The sequence below is a fragment of the Pseudorca crassidens genome, chromosome 16 (assembly GCF_039906515.1).
Source record: "Pseudorca crassidens isolate mPseCra1 chromosome 16, mPseCra1.hap1, whole genome shotgun sequence".
NCBI lineage: Eukaryota > Metazoa > Chordata > Mammalia > Artiodactyla > Delphinidae > Pseudorca > Pseudorca crassidens.
In genome coordinates this window covers 1,022,927-1,041,499 of record NC_090311.1, presented here as the reverse complement: position 1 = coordinate 1,041,499, position 18,573 = coordinate 1,022,927, and the positions used below count along the sequence as shown (strand labels likewise).

The 18,573-nt window shown below is 50.4% G+C and overlaps 1 protein-coding gene across 3 annotated transcripts in view; it reads left to right on the top strand.

The window, feature by feature from the left end:
• Positions 1–18,573, top strand: part of INPP5A (inositol polyphosphate-5-phosphatase A) — a 179,405-nt gene that overhangs the window by 46,566 nt on the left and 114,266 nt on the right. For all 3 annotated transcript variants that reach the window (XM_067708973.1, XM_067708972.1, XM_067708971.1), the window contains exon 2: positions 13,118–13,159. Coding sequence is in view for 2 of the 3 variants with exons in the window: in XM_067708972.1 (XP_067565073.1) it covers positions 13,118–13,159 (42 nt within the window). In the remaining variant the exon portion in view is untranslated. The remainder of the gene's footprint in view (positions 1–13,117; positions 13,160–18,573) is intronic.

Here is an 18,573-nt window from a genome sequence, read left to right as displayed (position 1 = left end):
CTCTCAGCCTGGCTCTCTCCGTGATGCGGAACCCTGGGCCATGGAGAGAGCAGGGCTGGGAAAGCGGGCGGCCGCACAGGCTCAGCTGAGCCCCCGGCTGGGAGGGCGGGTGCAGAAGCTGGGGGGCCCAGGCCAGCGGGAAGCAGAGGCCCCCCAGGATGCTGGGTGGCGGTTGCTCAGAGAGACCACTGGCTGGTGTGGGCAGGATGAGGCCCAGGACCAGTGCCGCCCTCCAGGCCGGCCAGGCTGTCACCCCAGGTGACCACCGAGGGGTCGGGGTGGGAGAGGGAGGGGGATGGAGGGGGCGCTCGGCGAGAGCTGGGACCTCCGCTGAGGGTCACGGCTGCTGTCGGGATGCACCGCCCTGCTCACGCTCTGTTGGCCTGGGGTCACGGTTTGTCTTTCAGTCCCGTCCCCACCCTGGGTCCTTCTGCCGCTGACCGTGGAGGCTGCTCGTCCTGCAGGGGGTCCACAGTTTGGGTCCCTGGTTGTGTCTCCCTCTTGGTTTCGGGTTGGATATTGGGGGCCAGGTGCCCCCTGCCCCATCTCGGGAGCCCAGCTCCAGGAAGAGGGCGGCCTCCGTGCACACAGGTCAGTCAGGGGCCTTCTTTGCGATGCTCTGTTTGGGTTTTCTCATATTGTGCCTTTTTTTTTCCTGGATGTTAAGAGTTCTTCATAGTTCTTCAGATATTAGGAAGATTAACTCTTCCTCTGTGATATATATGACAGATATTTTCAATCGGTTTGACAGTTTTTGATTTTGCTAATTTTTTTGCCATGCAAAAGTTGTTTTTTTTTTAATTGTAGACGAACGTATCATTCTCTTTAAAAATTGTATTTGATTTGAGTCATAGTTTGTTTCTCCGAATGAACTTTAGAATCAGCTTATCTAGTCGAGCTGGGTGTGGGCGGTTCACTTATTGGCATCGTCTGGGGGAGAACTACTGACTTTACGGTGCCGAGTCCCCCTCTGAGGACCAGAGAGGGCTCTCCAGTGATTCACATCTGTTTCTTGTCTCTGCCAGGAATGTCATAACACTTTTCTCTTATAAAATTGTCACATTTTAAAATGTATCCCTAACTTGTGCCTTTTCTTACGTTGCTGCTATAAATGGGGCGTTCTTTCCCAGCGCATCTTCCTACTGGCTACTGTTTGTGTTTATGATGGCTGTTGATTTTGGTATGTTAACTTTATATCCTGCTATTTTCCCTGAATTCTTCTGTTGTTTGTTTTAGTCTTACCATTGATTCCCTGGGCTTCCCAGATGCACTGTCACATCATCTGTGGATGCAGGCAGCCCCGCCTTCCGTTCAGCTGTTATACCCGTAGTTGTTTTCTCGCTTTGATCTCATTCCCTAGTATCTTCGATGTAAGGTTACGTGGACGTGGGAATAATGGGCATCTTTGCCAAGTTCTCGACCTTAGTGGGAGGGGCTAGTGTTTCCCCCACAAAGAAGGGGCTAGCTTTAGGATGAGGTGCGAAGGTGTGTGTGGTGTATAACTTTTCCAGTACATATATTGTGATATTCAAAGTTGTTGCTATTAAATAAGAAGCAATAAAAATAAAGAAAGCTTTTCAGTCCAAAATAAAATACAGAACTATGCCATTAACTGAAGGAACACAGGAAGGATAAACATAAATCCAAATATTATTGAATAAGAAAACAGGAAAAACCCAGGAAAACAGTAAATTAAGGAAATGTTAAGAGTTGTTTGTTTGAATACGTTAAGTGAGATAAATATTTGATAAGCTGATTATTGGAGGGAGGGAGGAAGGGAGGGACAGGCAGATAGACTGACCACACAGTATCACTTGGGGACAAGGATTACTCATACAGTTTAACCATTTGGATTACATTGTAAATTAGATCCTTACCGTAGACGTTATACCAAAATAAAATCTGAGCGGAGAAAAATGTTTAGAGTGACATGTTTCATTTCGTTATACGCACACAGACATGTTTGTAATAGCAAGGACATGTATGGGTTTTCTATGCTGTGTAACAAATCATCACTGACCTTGTGGTTAGAATAAGCACCCGTTCACTGTGTCAAGTTCCTGTGGGGTAGGAGTCGGGACAGCTGAGCTGGGTCCTCTGCACAGGGTCTCATCTGGAGACCCCAGGAGGGGAGGTCTGTGGATCAGCTCCCTCAGGCTGTTAGCAGAAATCATTTCCTTGTGGCTGTAGAATTCATGGTATCTTGCTTCTTCGGGGCCAGCAGGAGAGAGAGAGAGAAAGAGAGAGAGAGAGAGAGCCCTTTGCTCCCAGCCTCTGACCTTTAGATCCTCTAAATGGTTCACCCGATATCTGATAAGGTCAGACCTACCCAGCATAATCCCCCTCTGATTAACTTAAGATCAGCTAATTACGGGATTTCATTACCTCTGCAAAATCCCCCCCCCTCTGCCGCGTGTTACCCGATCATGAGAGTGACACCTTACCGTGTTCACAGCCCCACCCCCACCCCCACCCCCACTCTTGAGTGGGAGGGGTGGCGCAGGAGTGAGAGCCTGGGTGGGGCACCTGCAGGCTTGTTGGGGTTCTGCCTGCTCAGGGGGCACCTATCAATTCCTGGTTCATTACAGTTTTATCATAAATGTTGCTTTTATTGAAAAACTTTCCAGTTCATTTTTTAACCTTCATTTATTTCTTCTCCATCATTTTTCCCTTATTTAAATCCAAATATTTGACCTATATAATTTTCCTTCTCCCTGAACAACTTTTGAAAACATTACTTTCAGGTCATGTCTACCTGTGATGAATTTCCTCAGTTCTGTTTGTCCAAGTAAGTCTGTTTCCCCTTCTTTTGAAAGATGATTTTGCTGGATACATAATTCTAGGTTGGTGTTTCGGTTTTCTTCTTTCACCACTTGAAAGATTTCACTTCACTCTCTCCTTGCTCATGTGGTTTCTGTTGAGAAGTTCATGTAATTTTCATCCTTGTTCCTCTGTAGATTAGGTGACTTTTTCCCCCTTCCTTCTTTCAAAGTTTCTCCTTGCCTTTGGCTTTCAGCAGTTTGTGCCTAGTTTCAGACATTTTGGTATTTATCCTACTTGGTGTTCTCTAAGGCTTTTGGATCTGTGGTTTGGTGTATGTCCTGAGTTTTGCAAAGTTCTTGGCCATTGTTTCTTGAAACTTTTCTTCTGCTCTCTTCTCTCTTTCTCCTTCTGCTATTCCTGTTACATGTACGTTTTATCTTTTGAAATTGTCCTACAGTTCTTGGACGTTCTGTAATTTTTTCATTTTTTTAATCTCCACATTTCAGTTTTGGAAGTTTCTGTTGACGTATCTTCAAGCTCACTAATTGTTTCCTTGGCTGTGTCTAGTCTGTTAATGAGCCCACCGAAGGCATTCTTCATTTTGTTACTGTTTTTGATTTCTAGTATTTCCTTTTGACTCTAAGAGTTTCCATCACTCTGCTTATATTACCCATCTGTTCTTGCATCTTGTCCACTTTTTCCATCACAGTTATTTTAAACCCCCTTTCTGGTAATTCCAAAATCTATGTCATAATTGAGTCTGATTCTGATGCATTTTTAAAAATGTCTTTAGGGAATTCCCTGGCAGTCCAGTGATTAGGACTGTGCACTTCCACTGCCAAGGGCCCGGGTTTGATCCCTGGTTAGGGAACTAAGATCCTGCAAGCTGCTAGGTGCAGCCAAAACATAAATAAATAAGTAAAATAAAATGTCTCCAGACTGTTTTTTTTTTTTCTTGCCTTTTACTATGCCTTGTAATTTTTTTTTTGAAACCTGGACATGATGTATTGGGTAATAGGGACTGAGGCCTTCAGCATGAGGCAGGAGCTGGACTGTGTTTACTGTTTGCTGTAGTTGTGGTGTCAGAGGCTTCACATCCCCCAGTGCCCTGGTTTTGGGGTTCCCCTAAGTACTCCTCCTACATCTTGCCCCTGTTTCGGCTGGAGTCACTGCCGTTGCACTGGAGCCCTCCTGGTGTGGTGGTAAGGAGTGGGGGAAGGGGTGTTCTACAGTCTGTGATTAAATCTCAGTCTGCTAGTGGCCCCGTGTCCCTGGGCTGTGACCCTCACACATTTCTTACTTCCTTCTCCCCATCCCTTAGATGAGGTAGGGAGGCTAGGAGGGGGAAACGTCCTTCCCGCAGGTGGGCTGAGGCTCCGGCAAAGTCTTTCTCTGCCAAGTGGGCTTTGAGAACGCATTGGGTGTATTTCACAAAGGTTACTCTTGCCCTCCTTCTGCCAGAGCCAGGAGGGGATCTTCACCGTGAGCACTCCGTGGGGTGCCTGGAAGTAAAGCCTAGGAAAATGTGCAGGCCTGCTTAGAAGTGTGGCCCCAAGGAGTTCCCCACGCTCATGCTGTCTGCACCCAGCCTCCAGCCTTCCTTCAAAATTACCATCTATTATAAGTCTTCCAGTGATGTTCTGACTCAAGCAGCTTCTCTTCCAGGTCTCAGGGGGGTGGTTTCCTAGCCATTGCAGCTCTCTGATGGGTCCAAGAAAAGACGTTGTAAGGATAAGAGTGAGGACTTGCAAGCTCTTTACGTCATGGGTCTGCAGCTGCAAGTTTCTAGTTAACGTTTCGGTTCATTTTAGAGATAATCATTTGATTTTCTTAGTCTTGTTAGTATGGTCGGTTGTATTAGGGGCTTTCCTCATATCGAACCGTCTGTGCATTCATGGTTTATTGCACTTAGTTCTGATTGTGAATTTTCAGTGTGCTGCTGCATTCTTTATGGTAGGGTATTTGCACTGATAGCCATACGTGAGACTGGCTTGAAGTTCCCCCTCTTTATGTATGCTGTCTTTATCTCGTATATATGTCAGTATTACACCCTTTTTTCATGATAGAGACTTTAAAGTTTTTCTTCTTTTTCTGTGACCTAGAGCTGTACTGTCTAATAATGGCTAATTATATGTGACTGTTATACTTAAATTAATCAAAATAAAATAAAAATTAAAAAATTCCATTACTTAGTCCACACTAGCCACATTTCAAGTGGAAATTTAGCTGGTGCCAATAGAGAACATCTTTATCGTCACACGAAGTTTCACTGGAAACTTTCATGAGTTTCAGAGTCAGAGAAGCTTCCCATGTCTCTGAAATCTGCACTGTCCAGGCCAGTGGTCACTAGCCACAGGTGGCTTTTGAGGAGATTTGTATGTGTGGTGTGTTTGTGGTGTGTGTACAGTGTGTGTGCGTGGTGTACTTGTGTGTGTGTGTATGGTGTGTATGTGTTTGTGGTGTGTGTTTGGTGTGTGTTTGGTGTGTTTGTGGTGTGTGTGTGTGGTGTGTGTGTGTGTGTTTGGGGGGGTATGTGAGTTGTTGGGCTTCTGACTTACAGTGACTTTTTGCGCAGTAATATGCAGATTAGCCCAATAGCTTTCATGTAAGCTGCAAGTACTTTCCCGTTTGTCATTTGCCTTTTTTTTCCCGTTGTTCATAGTGAATAGTAGTTGTTTCAAATGTTGCTAAACTATTCTGAGAGCTTTCATTGTTTTTCTCTGCCTCAAGCTTTTAAAATTAACAGTTAAAAACATGAAAGTAATGCATGGTAATAATTATAAGCATATTAAAAATGAAGAAAAGAAAAGAAAAAGAAATTGCTTCAAATACAACTACTCAAATTTTGGTGTTTTTTTCTCAGTCTTTTTTTTTACCCTGACAGAGGGTTCAAAGCAGCTGCCCCACAGGGGGGGCCCGCGACTACCTTCCGCTCAGCCGTTCATTCCTCACGGACCCACGTGGGTCTGTGCGCCCTGCGTTAGCCTTGGCTCTCTGGGGACGAAGTGGAGGGCGAGGGTGGCCCGTTGCTGCAGGGTCCTCTGCAGATGGCTGTGCTGGTCTGGTCCTTGCTGTTGGGCTTGTGCGTGGGCACGAAGTATTTTTGTGTTCCTTCCATCTCTGTTAAGGTGTAAACTGCTTCCGTGTTAACATGTGCTCATCAGATGTTGTATTTCTTGGTAAAGTACACCTGGCGTAGTATTTATCGTTTTAACCCTTTGTAAACGTACAGCTCATCGGCATTGCGTCCATTTACAGTGCTGTGTGGTCGTCGCCACTGTCTGTGCCCAGAACTTCTTTATCGTCTCGTGGATTTCTTGCTGCTGCCTCCTTCTTTCCTTCAGCAGACACACTACGTGACTTTCTTTATCGATGAGCCGTCCGCAGTACTCTTCTGAAGTATTCTTAATTGTAATTCTCTTATAAATGATGTTGTCGTGAACTTCTTTGTGTGCAGAGCGTTTTTGTTGTTTAGAATTACATTTTTTAGGATCGACGTCCAGAAATAGAATTTCACATTTGGAAGGAATGAGCATTTTTAACATTTTTCCCAGCCACATTTTGCTAGTTTTTTTCTTATTCTGCAAGGTCATGAGAGCAAATTGAGGGTGTTTAAGAGGTAAGTAAGGTATGTGCTTTCTTCGAATACACACAGAGCCCTGCCTGGCTCACGCTTTGGGCTGAAATGAGAGTATTTCTTTAAGAGCTAGTACGTGTGTTTAGCTTTTATTCTTACTTTAGTGTCTTTAAAAATCACTCTGCACTAGCCAAATATGGGCTGCAGCTCTGAGGAGGCCTCCAGGCCTTGCCGCGCAGAGTCACCAGTTTGTTAATTTAGCCGCTGGGACATCAGCGTGATTGCAGCCCAGCAAGACCTGTTTGGGTGGGGCTCTCTGTTAAAGGGTGCCGTGCTAAGGTAGGTCTAATTTTATAGAAAATTCTGGGATACGTACATTTGAAAAAATCATTTTTGTGTTTGGTCTTGGCAGAAAAGCAGGCCTCTGTGTGTGTGTGTGTGTGTGTGTGTGTACATGCACGCGCACTCACGTTTTAATGTGTGAGCATGTATTTTCTAGGTATTTGGAACCACGGTGACAAAGCTTTTCCGGTGTTTCCGCTGTACCTTTCCCTTTTTCACGCGGCATCGTGGGAGGTGTGTCAGGCGTGTGCACGTGTGGCTGTGCCGCTGTGCGCTTATCCAGGACAGGCCCTGGGCGGCATCCACTCTGCTCCTCCAGTAGCAGGAGCTTTCGGTCGCCCTGGTTTGCCTCCTTGAGGACATCATGGTCTGTTGTTAAACTCCTTACATTCTGTGAGATAAGATTTGAGGTAGATATTTGGATTTCAGACTGTAATTGCAGTTGTAACTTTCAAGAATTTAGTGTTTTTCCACACATCTTCAGGAATGCATTAAGAAAGGGAAACAATAGGGCTATATGCTGGGTGGGGACATTCTTATCTGTAGAGTTTAAAAATTATGTATTATGTTGGCATTGCAGACCGTCTTCTCATTCTTATTTTTGTTTCCAGTGTTTGCCCTTTGATGTGTGTTGTGTGGTCACGGTACGTGGTGACGTTGTGCTGTGTTCGGCAGCCCCAGAGTTTTCTGTGTGTCTCCATCAGGTGGGCCTATGGGACTTCCCTTTCTTATCACTGGGCTTGAAACTTTTTTTTTTTAAATAAAATAAGAGTAAAATGCAATAACGCACCTAGAACAGCTCCAGAGACTGCTGAGCCGCAGCCCAGGGGGCTTTGCTCCAGTGGAGCTGCAGCGACTCCAGACGTGTTTCTCTTTAGTTTTGTCGTGGTCAGATGCACATGACATACGACTTACCACGTGACCCAAGTGCCAGGCTCAGTGGCATCAGGTACATTCACATCGTTGTGTAGGCGTCGCCACCATCAGCTCCAGGACTTTTTCATCTCCCGAAACTGACACTCTGCCCCCATTCAACACTCTGCATCCCCTCCCCACCACCCCTGGCCCCCACCATCTGCTTTCTGTCCCTAGGGACTTGACTGCAGTAGGGACCCAGCATGAATAGAGTTATGCGGTATTTGCCCTTTTGTGACGGGCTTATTTTGCACAGCCTAATGTCTGTAGGAGTCATCCATGGTGGAGCACGTCAGAATTTCCTTCTCTTTTGAGGCGGAATAACAGTGCAGCGTGTGGACGACACCACGCTGTGCTCGTCCGTTCCTCCACCAGCGGCCAGTTGCGCTGCTTCCACCTTTTGGCTGATTGTGAACAACAAATGCTGCTGTGAACGTGGGTGTGCAAATGGCTGCTTGAGTTTCTGCTTTCGATTCCTTTGGATAAATACCCAACGTGGAATTGCAGAATCGTATGGCGAATTCTATTTTGAGTATTTTGAGGGACCACCATACTGTTTTCCAAGGTGGGTGCACCATTTTACATTCCCACCGACGTGCGCGAGGGCTCTGATTTCTCCGCGTTCTCACCAGCGCCTGTTATTTTGTTTATCTATTTTAAGATGATGGGTGTGAAGTGGTACCTCACTGCGGTTTAGACGTGCATTTCCTTAATGGCTGGTGACGCTGAGCATCTTGTCATGCGCTTATTGGCCCTTTTTGCACCTTCCTTGGAGGAGTGTCTATTCCAGTCCTGTGCCTCTGTTGAATAGTCATATTTGTCTTTTTGTTGTTGAGTTGTAAGAGTTTTAAAAAATATATTCTGGATGTTAACCCACTATCAGATATATGATTTGCCAGTATTTTCTTACATTCTGTGGGTTGCCTCTTCACTCTATTGATCGTGTCTTTTGATGCACAGAAGTTTTAAATTTGGGTGTAGGCCAGTTTATTTTTTCATTGGTTGCCCGTGCTTTTGGTGTCACGATCCAAGGAATCATTGCAAAATCCAGTGTCACGAAGCTTTTCCCCAACGTTTTCTTCTAAAAATGTTATAGATTTAGGTCTTATGTTTAGGTCTTTGATCCATTCTGAGTTAATTTTTATATATGGTGCTAAGTAATAGTCCAGCTTTATTCTTTTGTGTGCAGATACTCGGTTTTCCCAAAATCATGTGTTGAAATTACCGTGTTTTCCTTATTTTGTGGTCTTGGCACCTTTGTGAGAAATCATTTGACACACATGGGATGGTTTATTTCTGGGCTCTCTTCTCTGTTCCACTGGTCTATACGTCTGTCTTTGTGCCCGTCCCATGCCGTTTTGGTGACTGTGGCCGTGAAATCAGGAAGTGTAAGACCTCTAATTTCTTCTTCTTCTTCAAGATTGTTTTGACTATTTATGGTCCCTTGAGATTTCATATGAATTTTAGGATGGGTTTTTCTATTTCTGTAAAAAAAGTAGTTGGAATTTCAGTAAGGATGGCATTGAATCTGAAGATTGCTTGGGATGGTATCAACATCTTAACAGTACTGTCTTCCGGTCCATGAGCTCGGGATGTGTTTCCATTTACCGATACCTAATTTCCTGCAGAAATGTTTTGTAGTTTTCAGTGTACAAGTCTTGCCTTGGTTATCTTATTCTTTTTGATGGTATGGTAGATGGAATTTTCTTTATCTCTTTTTTGGATTGTTCATTGTTAGTCTATAGAAAACCAGTGATTTTTGTGTGTTGATTTTGTGCCCTACGACTTTGCTATAATTCATTTATTAGTTCTAACAGTTTTTTTTTTTTGGTAGACTCTTTAGGGCTCACTATATATAAGATCATGTCATCTGTGAACAAAGATAATTTTATTTCTTCCTTTGCAATTTGGATGCCTTTTGTTTCTTTTCTTGCCTAATGCCGTGGCTAGGACTTCCAGAACTGTGTTGAATACAAGTGGTGAGAGTGGGCATCCTTGTCTTATTCCTGATCTTAGGGGAGAAGCTTTCCATTTTTCACCATTGAGAATAATGTTAGCTGTGGTTACTTCAATTTTGAGTGTTAGAATCTATAGGCATTTCCCCCTTAGGTTCCTTTCTGTGCTTTTATGTCTAGGAAGGCTATCTTTCTAGCATAAGGACAGCTATTTGCTTATGTCTTCTTCTGATAGTTTTTCCTGTTTCAAGTTTTTGTGTTTATCTCCTGAAGTCATGTAGAGCTTATTTTGTTTGCAAAGTAGAGAAAAGATCTAATATAGCAGTTTAAAAATAAGCATTGAACTAGTTGACTACTACTGCCTTGGCCCTCACCAGTGTGACATGCCCCATTACTTCCTGCAGCTGCCTCAGTTCTGTACTTAGGAAGGGGGTTGCTGTGTCTTCAAGAGTCTGGGTGCCTTTCTCTGTCAGGGGGTGCGGGACAAGCATGCTAAAATGACTCTCAATTCCTTCACGCTTCCTGCCGAAATAGAATTCTTTTATAAGGTCCCTTTTTGTTTTCCTTAAAGTCTAAGCATTATAGAAAAGTACAAATCATCCCACAACCCAGAAAGAGCCATTGTACATGTGTCCCCAGCTCTCTGTGTGCAGGGCGGTGCAGTGAGCAGGGTGGGCTGAGTGACCAGGGGCCACACAGCACTGCTGTCTTCAGTCCAATGTCAAATTGAATTCTATTGGAATTTTCAAGAGAAAAAAGTACTGGCTTGAGAAAAATGCAAACTATGTCTCTCTAAAATTCTCCTAAGTATATGAAACCTTGAAAACAAACTTTAAGAATTTGTAGTTTGAAAATACATCTTAACTTTAGACCATGTTCGTGAACTGCCTGCTGTAAAGAAATCACTCTTCTGCAGGGGTTCTTTGCTTGCCACCCACCCCCCCACCCGGTATAGATTTAGTATCTGCGTTTTGTCAGGTCTCTGACATCACATCCCTTCACGTCTAGTCCTTAGTCCTGTGCGTAGGTGGACGCCGGGCTCGTCCCCGTGGTCTTCCGGTTTCTGTTTCTGTTCCTGAGTTCTGGGCCTGCGGGTTCCGCATCTGTCTGTCCGTCAGTGACCGGGTTGGTCTTGCTGTCCGTCTTTCCGAATCCCCTTTTCTCAGAATACTGTTCCCTCGCAAGCTTGGTTGGTTTTCCTTCCCTTTTAGGGAAGCATTTGCTCTACATTGGCTTCTGGGCCCTTTGTGTCCCGTTTTCCAGCTCCCTCCTTGGGGATGCCCATTCCTGCTGCTCCGCACCCTCAGGCTCCCGCGCTCGTGGACTCGGGCCTGGAAGCTGAATCTCTTTGCCCTCTGTCTCCAGGCCGAGCCCACGAGCTGAAATGCTGGTGGGCCCTCTGTGCCCCCAAACCAGCACCCTTGCCCTCAGCCCAGGACAGGGGTGGGGGGCTGCCCTCCCCTTTCACTCGCTCCTGGTCAGGGCATCTGGGACCTTTGCACTCGAAGTCTTCTTTCTTTGATCACCCCGGGGCCCAAGGCCGACTGACTGGCCATCCCTGCTCGCGTCCTCGCCATGGCGCGGGTTGCCCCGCGTCCCTGGTTCAGGTGGGGGATCGTTCGGGTCGGTGGGAGAGGGGTGCGCGGTGCTCTCCGTGCTCTCAGAGCTGTGCCGCCGTCACCGCCTCCGCCCCTCAGCCACACCCGGGACCCGGCAACAGTCTGCTGCCTGTCTCTGCAGACCTGCCTGTTCTGGAGTTCCGTGAACTGGCATCAGACGTCATCTGTCCTTTGGTGACGGGCTTCTTTCACTGAGCACAGCGTTCTTGAGGCTCATCCACGCCGTGGGCCATGTCAGTGGCCGTCGTGTTCTCTTGGACCACGTTTTGTCTCTCCGTGCATGCTGGGCTGGCCTTTGGGCAGTTCCTGCCTTTCGCCTGCCGGGATTCCGTGGCTACAAGTGCTCGTGGCCGAGCCTCTGCTTGGACAAGCGTTTCCACGTCTCTTGGGCGCATCGCTGGGCCAGCCGGCGTTTTGAGGAAGCGCCAGACCGTGTCCCACAGCAGCCGCGCCGCCCGCACCCTCCTCCCCCGCCCCCAGCCGTGTCTGAGGGTCCGCTTCTGTGCAGTCTCCCCAGACTTGCAGGCTTGTCTCTGTGTCAGCGTCCCGGGCTGTGGGGCGGCATCTCGCCGTGGTTCGGGTTTGCGTTTCCCTGACGCCTAGTGATGTTTGGTATCTTCCATGGGCTGTTGGCTGTCAGTCTGTTCAGAGCCTCTGCCTGGTCTTTCCGTGGGCGGCCTGCCTGCTCGTGCTTTTCTTTGCTCACCTGGGAGGGTGACAGACAGAGGCACGGCGTGCCCTCCTCCCCGTGCAGGACGTGGGGGCTGGAGGCTGGGCCCCGGCCCCGAACTTGGCCTTGGAGACTGGAAGGCCCCACACCCGGCTGGACGCTGGCCTCCGTCTCTGTTGCGCGGATGTGTGGAGCCTCCTCTACACCCTCCTGTGTGGTCTGCGAGGCTCTGGTTTCCCAGCCGTTTTCCCTTTGTTCGTTGCTCAGCCTGCAGTGCAGGCTACCTGCCCTCGGGACACACAGAAGCATCAGCGGGCGACAGCACCTCCCGTGTGGCAGCCGTGCACTCTGGCTTCGTGGGCCATGGGTGACGCGTTTGGGCCCAGCCGTGGTCAACCTGGACTCTGGCTCTGGGCCCACAGCCTCGCCGTCCAGAGCTCTGCTCGGATCAGGGGTCTGAGTCCTGAGGCATGGTGGGTGGGGTTTTGTTTTTTTTGTTTCGAATTGTGGTAGAAAACACATAACATTAGATTTGTCATCTTCGCCGTTCTTAAGCGTGGTCCAGCAGTGTCAGGGACATTCACACTGATGTCACCAGATCTCAGGAACTTTTCATTTCCCGTGTCTGAAACTGCACCCACTTGGACGTACGTCCCTGCCGTGTCTCCCGTCCCTGTCCAGGCCTGCCGTGACCTCTAGCACCTTGGCCTCGTTGGGTTGGGTTGGACCATGCCCCTCACTCGGCTGGCTGGCCTGGTGGTCCAGGACCCTGGCAGGCCGTGTGGGAAAAGGCGGCGTCCTGTTTTCTCAGGGACCGGGCACTCTGTGTTGGCTGTGTCCTGGGGTGTCCGCAAGCCCGAAACCAGCACTTGGTGCCGCGTGGCTCTTTCCATGTTCTCAGAGCCTGGCCCGGGCCCCCTGCCGCTAGGTCCTGCCGGACACCCCCGCCTGGCTGCGGGCAGCCCCTCCCAAGCCCCCCACCCCACCCCCCGCCCCGGGGACAGAGCAGGGCTGGAGGTCAGCTCTGGATCCAGGGCTGTGGCACCTGCCCATCACCAGGCGAGGCTTGTCCTCGCTCTGCCCCTTTTCCCTGGACGAGCTGTGGACCAGCTCCCCGTGCAGAATGGGGTCTCCCGAGTGGAGCAGGGTGTCCTCCGCCCCGTGTCGCGCCCTAGCCCCCATGGTGAGGACGGCAGGTGGGCCATCACGTTGGCGTCTGCTCGCGGACGTCAGGGCTGTGTCACTGGCCTGACTGTCTTTTCTTCTTAATTTACAGCCAGAAAACCTCCAGAAGAACTGGCTGCGGGAATTTTATCAGGTAAGAGCCCCGTGGCGGCCGGGCCCGCGGGAGGGGAGCGGCTCACATTGCGAGAGATCACGATTCGTCCTGTGGCCTCGCGCAGGCAGCCGGGGGGTCCCATCCACTTCCCGGTTCCTCCTCGGAGGCCCCTCCCTTCTCAGATGCCCCCACCCCGGCCGGGGTCTCTGGTTGTCGGAGGGGAGGCTGTCGAAAGCTGGCGGGGACATTTGGGTGCCTTTCGGGGCGCCCTGGGTTCTGGGCAGAAAGCACGGTGACCAGCTGGCGGGTGGATGCCGGCCGGAGGCTCTGGGGGAAGCCTGTCGGGACGAGCGGCTAGTTCCCGGCACCTTCTGTGGAGCAGCTGTTGGTTGGGCCCCTCGTCTGTGGTCAGTTCTGTCCTGGATGCTGGGGGGGCCGCTCTGGAGGGATGACAGAGGACTCTGCTCCTGGAACTTGTGCTCCACGGGGACAGGCGAGGAGCACAGCCAGGACCAGCTCAGACGTCCCCCTACGAGGACCAGCCTCGCAGTATCGGGGTCCTTGGCGGCGCGCGTGGGACCCTGATGGGGCGTTGAGAGGCCACTCTGGGAACTGGTGGACGAGTAGGGCATCCCGCTCAGCGGGGCTGCAGGCTGACTGTGGGCCACCAGGAGGCCAGTGTGGCCGCAGAGCCTGGGGTAGGGACAGAGTGACGAGCCCAGCACGTGTGTTCTGTGAACAGGAGGAAGTGTGGATATTGGGGGCAAGCCTCAGGGCTGCTGAGACCCCAGGGGCTGAGGGGTGGCACCTGGCGGGTCCCCTCGGGGGCGCTCGGTGTCCTGACCATCCCATGTGGGACACATGGGCCACTGGGCAGCCCTGGGCTCCTGCCGTCCCTGCTGGCACTGGGGGGTGGCCATCTGTCAAATCTGTTGGTCTGAGCTGTCCACGCCTGACCCCACCAGATGCTCAGACCACTGGTGGGGACAGGGGTGGGGTGCGGGTTCTGCTCCCACCCTGGAGATGCAGCCGGATCCAGAGGGAAGAGTCCAATGAGGTGTGTCTGCCTGGGCTATTTGGAGGCGGGCGGTGGTCTTGGCTGGGAGGGCAGGCGGGTCCCTGGGGAGCATCTGAGGCCCCGGAGGGTGGGGTTGGCAAGAGGCCGTGGCGGGGGTGTCTGTGGTAGTGAGTGGGGCTCGTTTCCCCATCACCTGGGGGTTCTGAGCTCTTCCTTCCCCACATTCTGCCCTGCCCAGGTGCAGAGCTGGCCTCAGGGCCCCGGCCGAAGCCTGGCCTGGCAGCTGTTACGTCAGCTCCAGGCAGGCAGCTGTCCAAGGGGGCAGGGCGAGACCACCTTCCTGGTCGAGGGCTCACCTCGGGGGCGCGGTCCGGCTCCAGCGGCTCCCTCTGCCTGTGGCCGTGGAGAGGCCCTGGTGTGTGGCCGGAGCCATCCGTCCAGCTCTGTCTGTTCCCTGGTCTGTGTTAGTTTCGGCCAGAACAGCTGTCATGTTTGTTCGTTTGTTTTTCATGGCTGGGCCTTGGCAGTGCCCGAGGAGCACAGGGTGTGAGATGTGGTGGGTAGCGGGCTTGGCTCCGGGCTGGGAGGGGTCTTGGCGGTGACGGCCTCAAGGATGCAGGTGGGAGGCCTGTTCGGGCGCTGGGCTGCCCTCGGTGAGAGGCCCCTGGGATCGGTCACGGGGAGCCGACGTGAGGCGCCGACTTGACAGGCCCCAGACTGAAGGCGCGGGGCTCACGTCCAGCCTTCCTTTTCCCTCCTGTTCTACCGACGACCTGGAGCCTCGGTGCAGTTAGGACAGTGAGTAGCCGGTGGGCTGGGGGTGAGTTCAGAGGGCGGCGGCTCCACTTTTTGTGAACTCTGACCCCCAGGAAACACAGGCCTCCTCCTTTCTGAGCCTCCTGGCTGCACACTCAGCCGTGTCGGGCTGTTTCCGGAACCAGAGACCGACCGGCGGGTAGGCAGCTTGGTGCTTCTCTCGGGGTCGGTGTGCAGGGCGCCCGCGTCCTTTCTGGAACCCTCCGCCTTGGCAAAGGGAATAGAACGTAAGGAGTGATGAGAGCTGCGGGACGTTCTTCCCGGTTTGTGAGCAGAAGCCTCTTGAGGAGGAAGGAATTTCAGTGGCAATTCTTAAAAGTAAGATTTTAACACAAGCCCCCCCCCCCCCCGCCTTTCTTGGGCCGACTTGGTCAGTGGGGTGCCCAGCCCCCTGCCCGCAGCCCAGCAGCTGTGGGTCGGGGAGCCGAGCAGCCCCACCCAGCGCAAGGCTGGCGCTGGCCCAGGGCCCAGGGGGCGGGGCCTTGAGACACGGGGAGCTGGGTGGCTGTACTTTTTTAAAAAAAATCCTAGAGTTTCTGTTATGCGGTTATGATATTTTTCAAAGTAGGCTTTTAATGACCTGCTTTTATAAACAGGAGAACTGAATACAACCTTCATGTTTTCTAGAACCCTTGGAGTAATTTTTGCTTTTTTGTCAAACTTGATCACCGTAAAAATGCAGGGACAGGAGGAAATACCGTTTATGTTCCCATCCTTAGTTCTGAACTGAGATTTTCGTGTGCTCTGTCCCGAACGTGGCCACGGCACCAGAGAGGGTGGTCAGCCTTCCAGAAGATGCAGAGCCTGGCCTCACCCCTGCTGGCCTCCCCATGCTTCCCTGCCCTCTGTGCCCATCCCAGCTCTGACCTCTCCCCAGGCCTCAGACTCCTGGAACCATCGCCAGCGACCCTCACCCACTTCCAGGCCAGCGGCAGCCTTGCCAGCCCCCTTCATGGTCCCTCGGGAATCTCCCTCGAGGCCGCCACACCCCCGTCCTTTCTCTGTGAGCAGCGGAGCGCCCTGCAAATGGAAGCCAGGTCCTGCTGCCCTCCTGCTTCCCGTCTCCTGGGCTGAGGGCCCAGGGTCCATGCGGGGCCTCCAGGCGGCCCCACTCACCCCGCTGCCTCCTTCTGCGCCTGCTCTGTTCCCAGGCACGCCTGGGGTTTGGGCCTCTGCCTTGCCCCCCGCCCCACTCTCCTCGTCCTGAGAGGCCCCTCCCGGTCACCCTCTTGGCCTCCCCCAGCCTTATCTTGCCCTGTGGACGCATCACTCTCTGAACTTGTATTCTGCACATGCGGCCTCCACCTCTGCCCCCAAATTCATATGCTGGAGCCTCATCCCCATTGTGATGGCATTTGAGGCGGGTCCTTTGTGAGGTGATTACGTTCAGGTGAAGTCATGAGGGTGGGGCTGTCATGGGATCAGTGCCCTTATACAAAGAGGAAGAGACCATGGCTTGGGAGGTGCCAGCCACCGTGCAGGGTGCTGGGGGCCAGAGGGGAGGGGCCAGACACCCCGCCCTCGGGAACTTCCGCGGTGCTGCCAAGATATAGCCGGAAACGGCCCAGGGTGGCCTAGGGCTGCTCTGGGCTGGGCTGCAGGAACCGGCTTGCAGGGTCCTCAGGAAGGCCCTGGACGAGGCTGCAGCCAGACCTGAGGACGGGCAGGCGCAGCCGTTCTGCCTCTGATGGTCACTAATCCTAGTGACTGCAGGCCAGGTTGGTGGGAGGTCGATTTTAACTTTCCAGTTTACAGAGACGGTGCACTTGGGGCAGGGCCCATCCTGCTGCTGCATCCCTAGAGCCTGGAGTGTGTCTGCACGTGGTGTGTGCTCAGCTCTCAGCTGAACAACAGTGAGGAAACAGCACAAAGCAGTGGAGATAAATAAGTGTCCCCACCCCCATTCTGCCTGTGCTTGATGTCACACCCTCACGTCTAATGTCTGTGTGTCCCGGGGAAAAGGTCCCTTCCTTAGCCAGTCGCAGGTCAGCGCACTTGGACATCTTACTCTTTGTTTGGTAAACTGGGAAATCTTTCTCTGTAGGTTAATATACACTCTCTTTTAATGCCTTCAGGGTATTTCATCAAATGGATGGATAGGCCATCATGTTTTAAAGTCATTTTTCTATCAATGGCCCTTAGCTTGTTTCAAGTTTATTGTAATGCTATAGATAAATTATAAAACAGGTATGACGCTGGCTCACATCCAAACATGAAAAATGAGCAAGTATTGATGATTTTCTATTGAGATAATAAATATTTGTTATTTACTAATGAGAGATCCAGTAAGATGTTAGAACTGGTTCAAAGAAGAATCCAAAGAGCAAACATATGGGCTCTGCTGTCTGCGGTGCTGAGATGAATTTGCAGAAGGGATGTAGGACTGGCCAGGAATGAGCTGTGCGCCACCAGACACTGGCATTCTTTTTTTAAAAAAAGATAATAATAATAATATTTATTTATTTATTTATTTATTTATTTATTTATTTATGGCTGTGTTGGGTCTTCCTTGCTGCGCGCAGGCTTTCTCTAGTTGCGGCGAGTGGGGGCTACCCTTTGCTGCAGTGCGTGGGCTTCTCATTGCCGTGGCTTCTCTTGTTGCAGAGCACAGGCTCTAGGCACGCAACCTTCAGTAGTTGTGGCACGCGGGCTCAGTAGCTGTGCTCGTGGGCTCTAGAGCGCAGGCTCAGTAGTTGTGGCACACAGGCTTAGTTGCTCCATGGCATGTGGGATCTTCCCGGACCAGGGCTCGAACCCGTGTCCCCTGCATTGGCAGGTGGATTCTTAACCACTGCGCCACCAGGGAAGCCCGACACTGGCGTTCTTGAGGTCAAGAATCTTTGCATCACTGCTGGTGTTTAGAATTCACAGAACTGTAAAACAGCTCAGAGATCATTAAAGACAGAGATAACCCGAACAGGGACAGGGCACCTCTAATCTTTTATGCCCATTTGAAAGTCTTTCACAATTTTCCCTGACAATAACTTAAAGAATAACAGGATGAGTAATATCTTCTTCCAGCTAACATGGAGAAACAGGTACCAAATTTATCCTCCTGCCTTAAACAAATTAAGACCAGAAAACATATATGAAACAGTAGTTTTCAGACCTCAAGCAGCAGGCAGGACTGAGGGGATGAGAAAGGAGCCTGTACTCACCCCAGTTTACAGCCAGAGAGAACTTCTAGGCTAGTGTCCAGCAAGACAAAATTTACAATTTGATGGTTTACAACCAATAAAAAATGACCACGCAGGCAAAGAAGCAGGGAAACAGGACCCTTAAAGAGGAGAAAAGTCAGTCAACGGTATGGCTAGAGGTTTCTCAGTTTTATTGACCTTGGAGAACCTGCTTTTGGTTTTATTGATCACGCCAATGTTGTTTTCTGTTTTCTGTTTCACTGATTTCTGCTCTTTATGTTTTCCTTTCTTTTCATCACTTTGGGTTTAATTTGCTCTTCTATATGTAGTTTCTGAAAGGAGAAGACAAGAGTGACCAATTTTAGAAATTTTACATTGGGGAATCATCACTAAAAATCCTGCAGACAATAAAAAGATAGTAAGGGAAATATCATGAACAACTTTTTGCCAATAAATTTGGACACTTATATGAAAGGAAGATG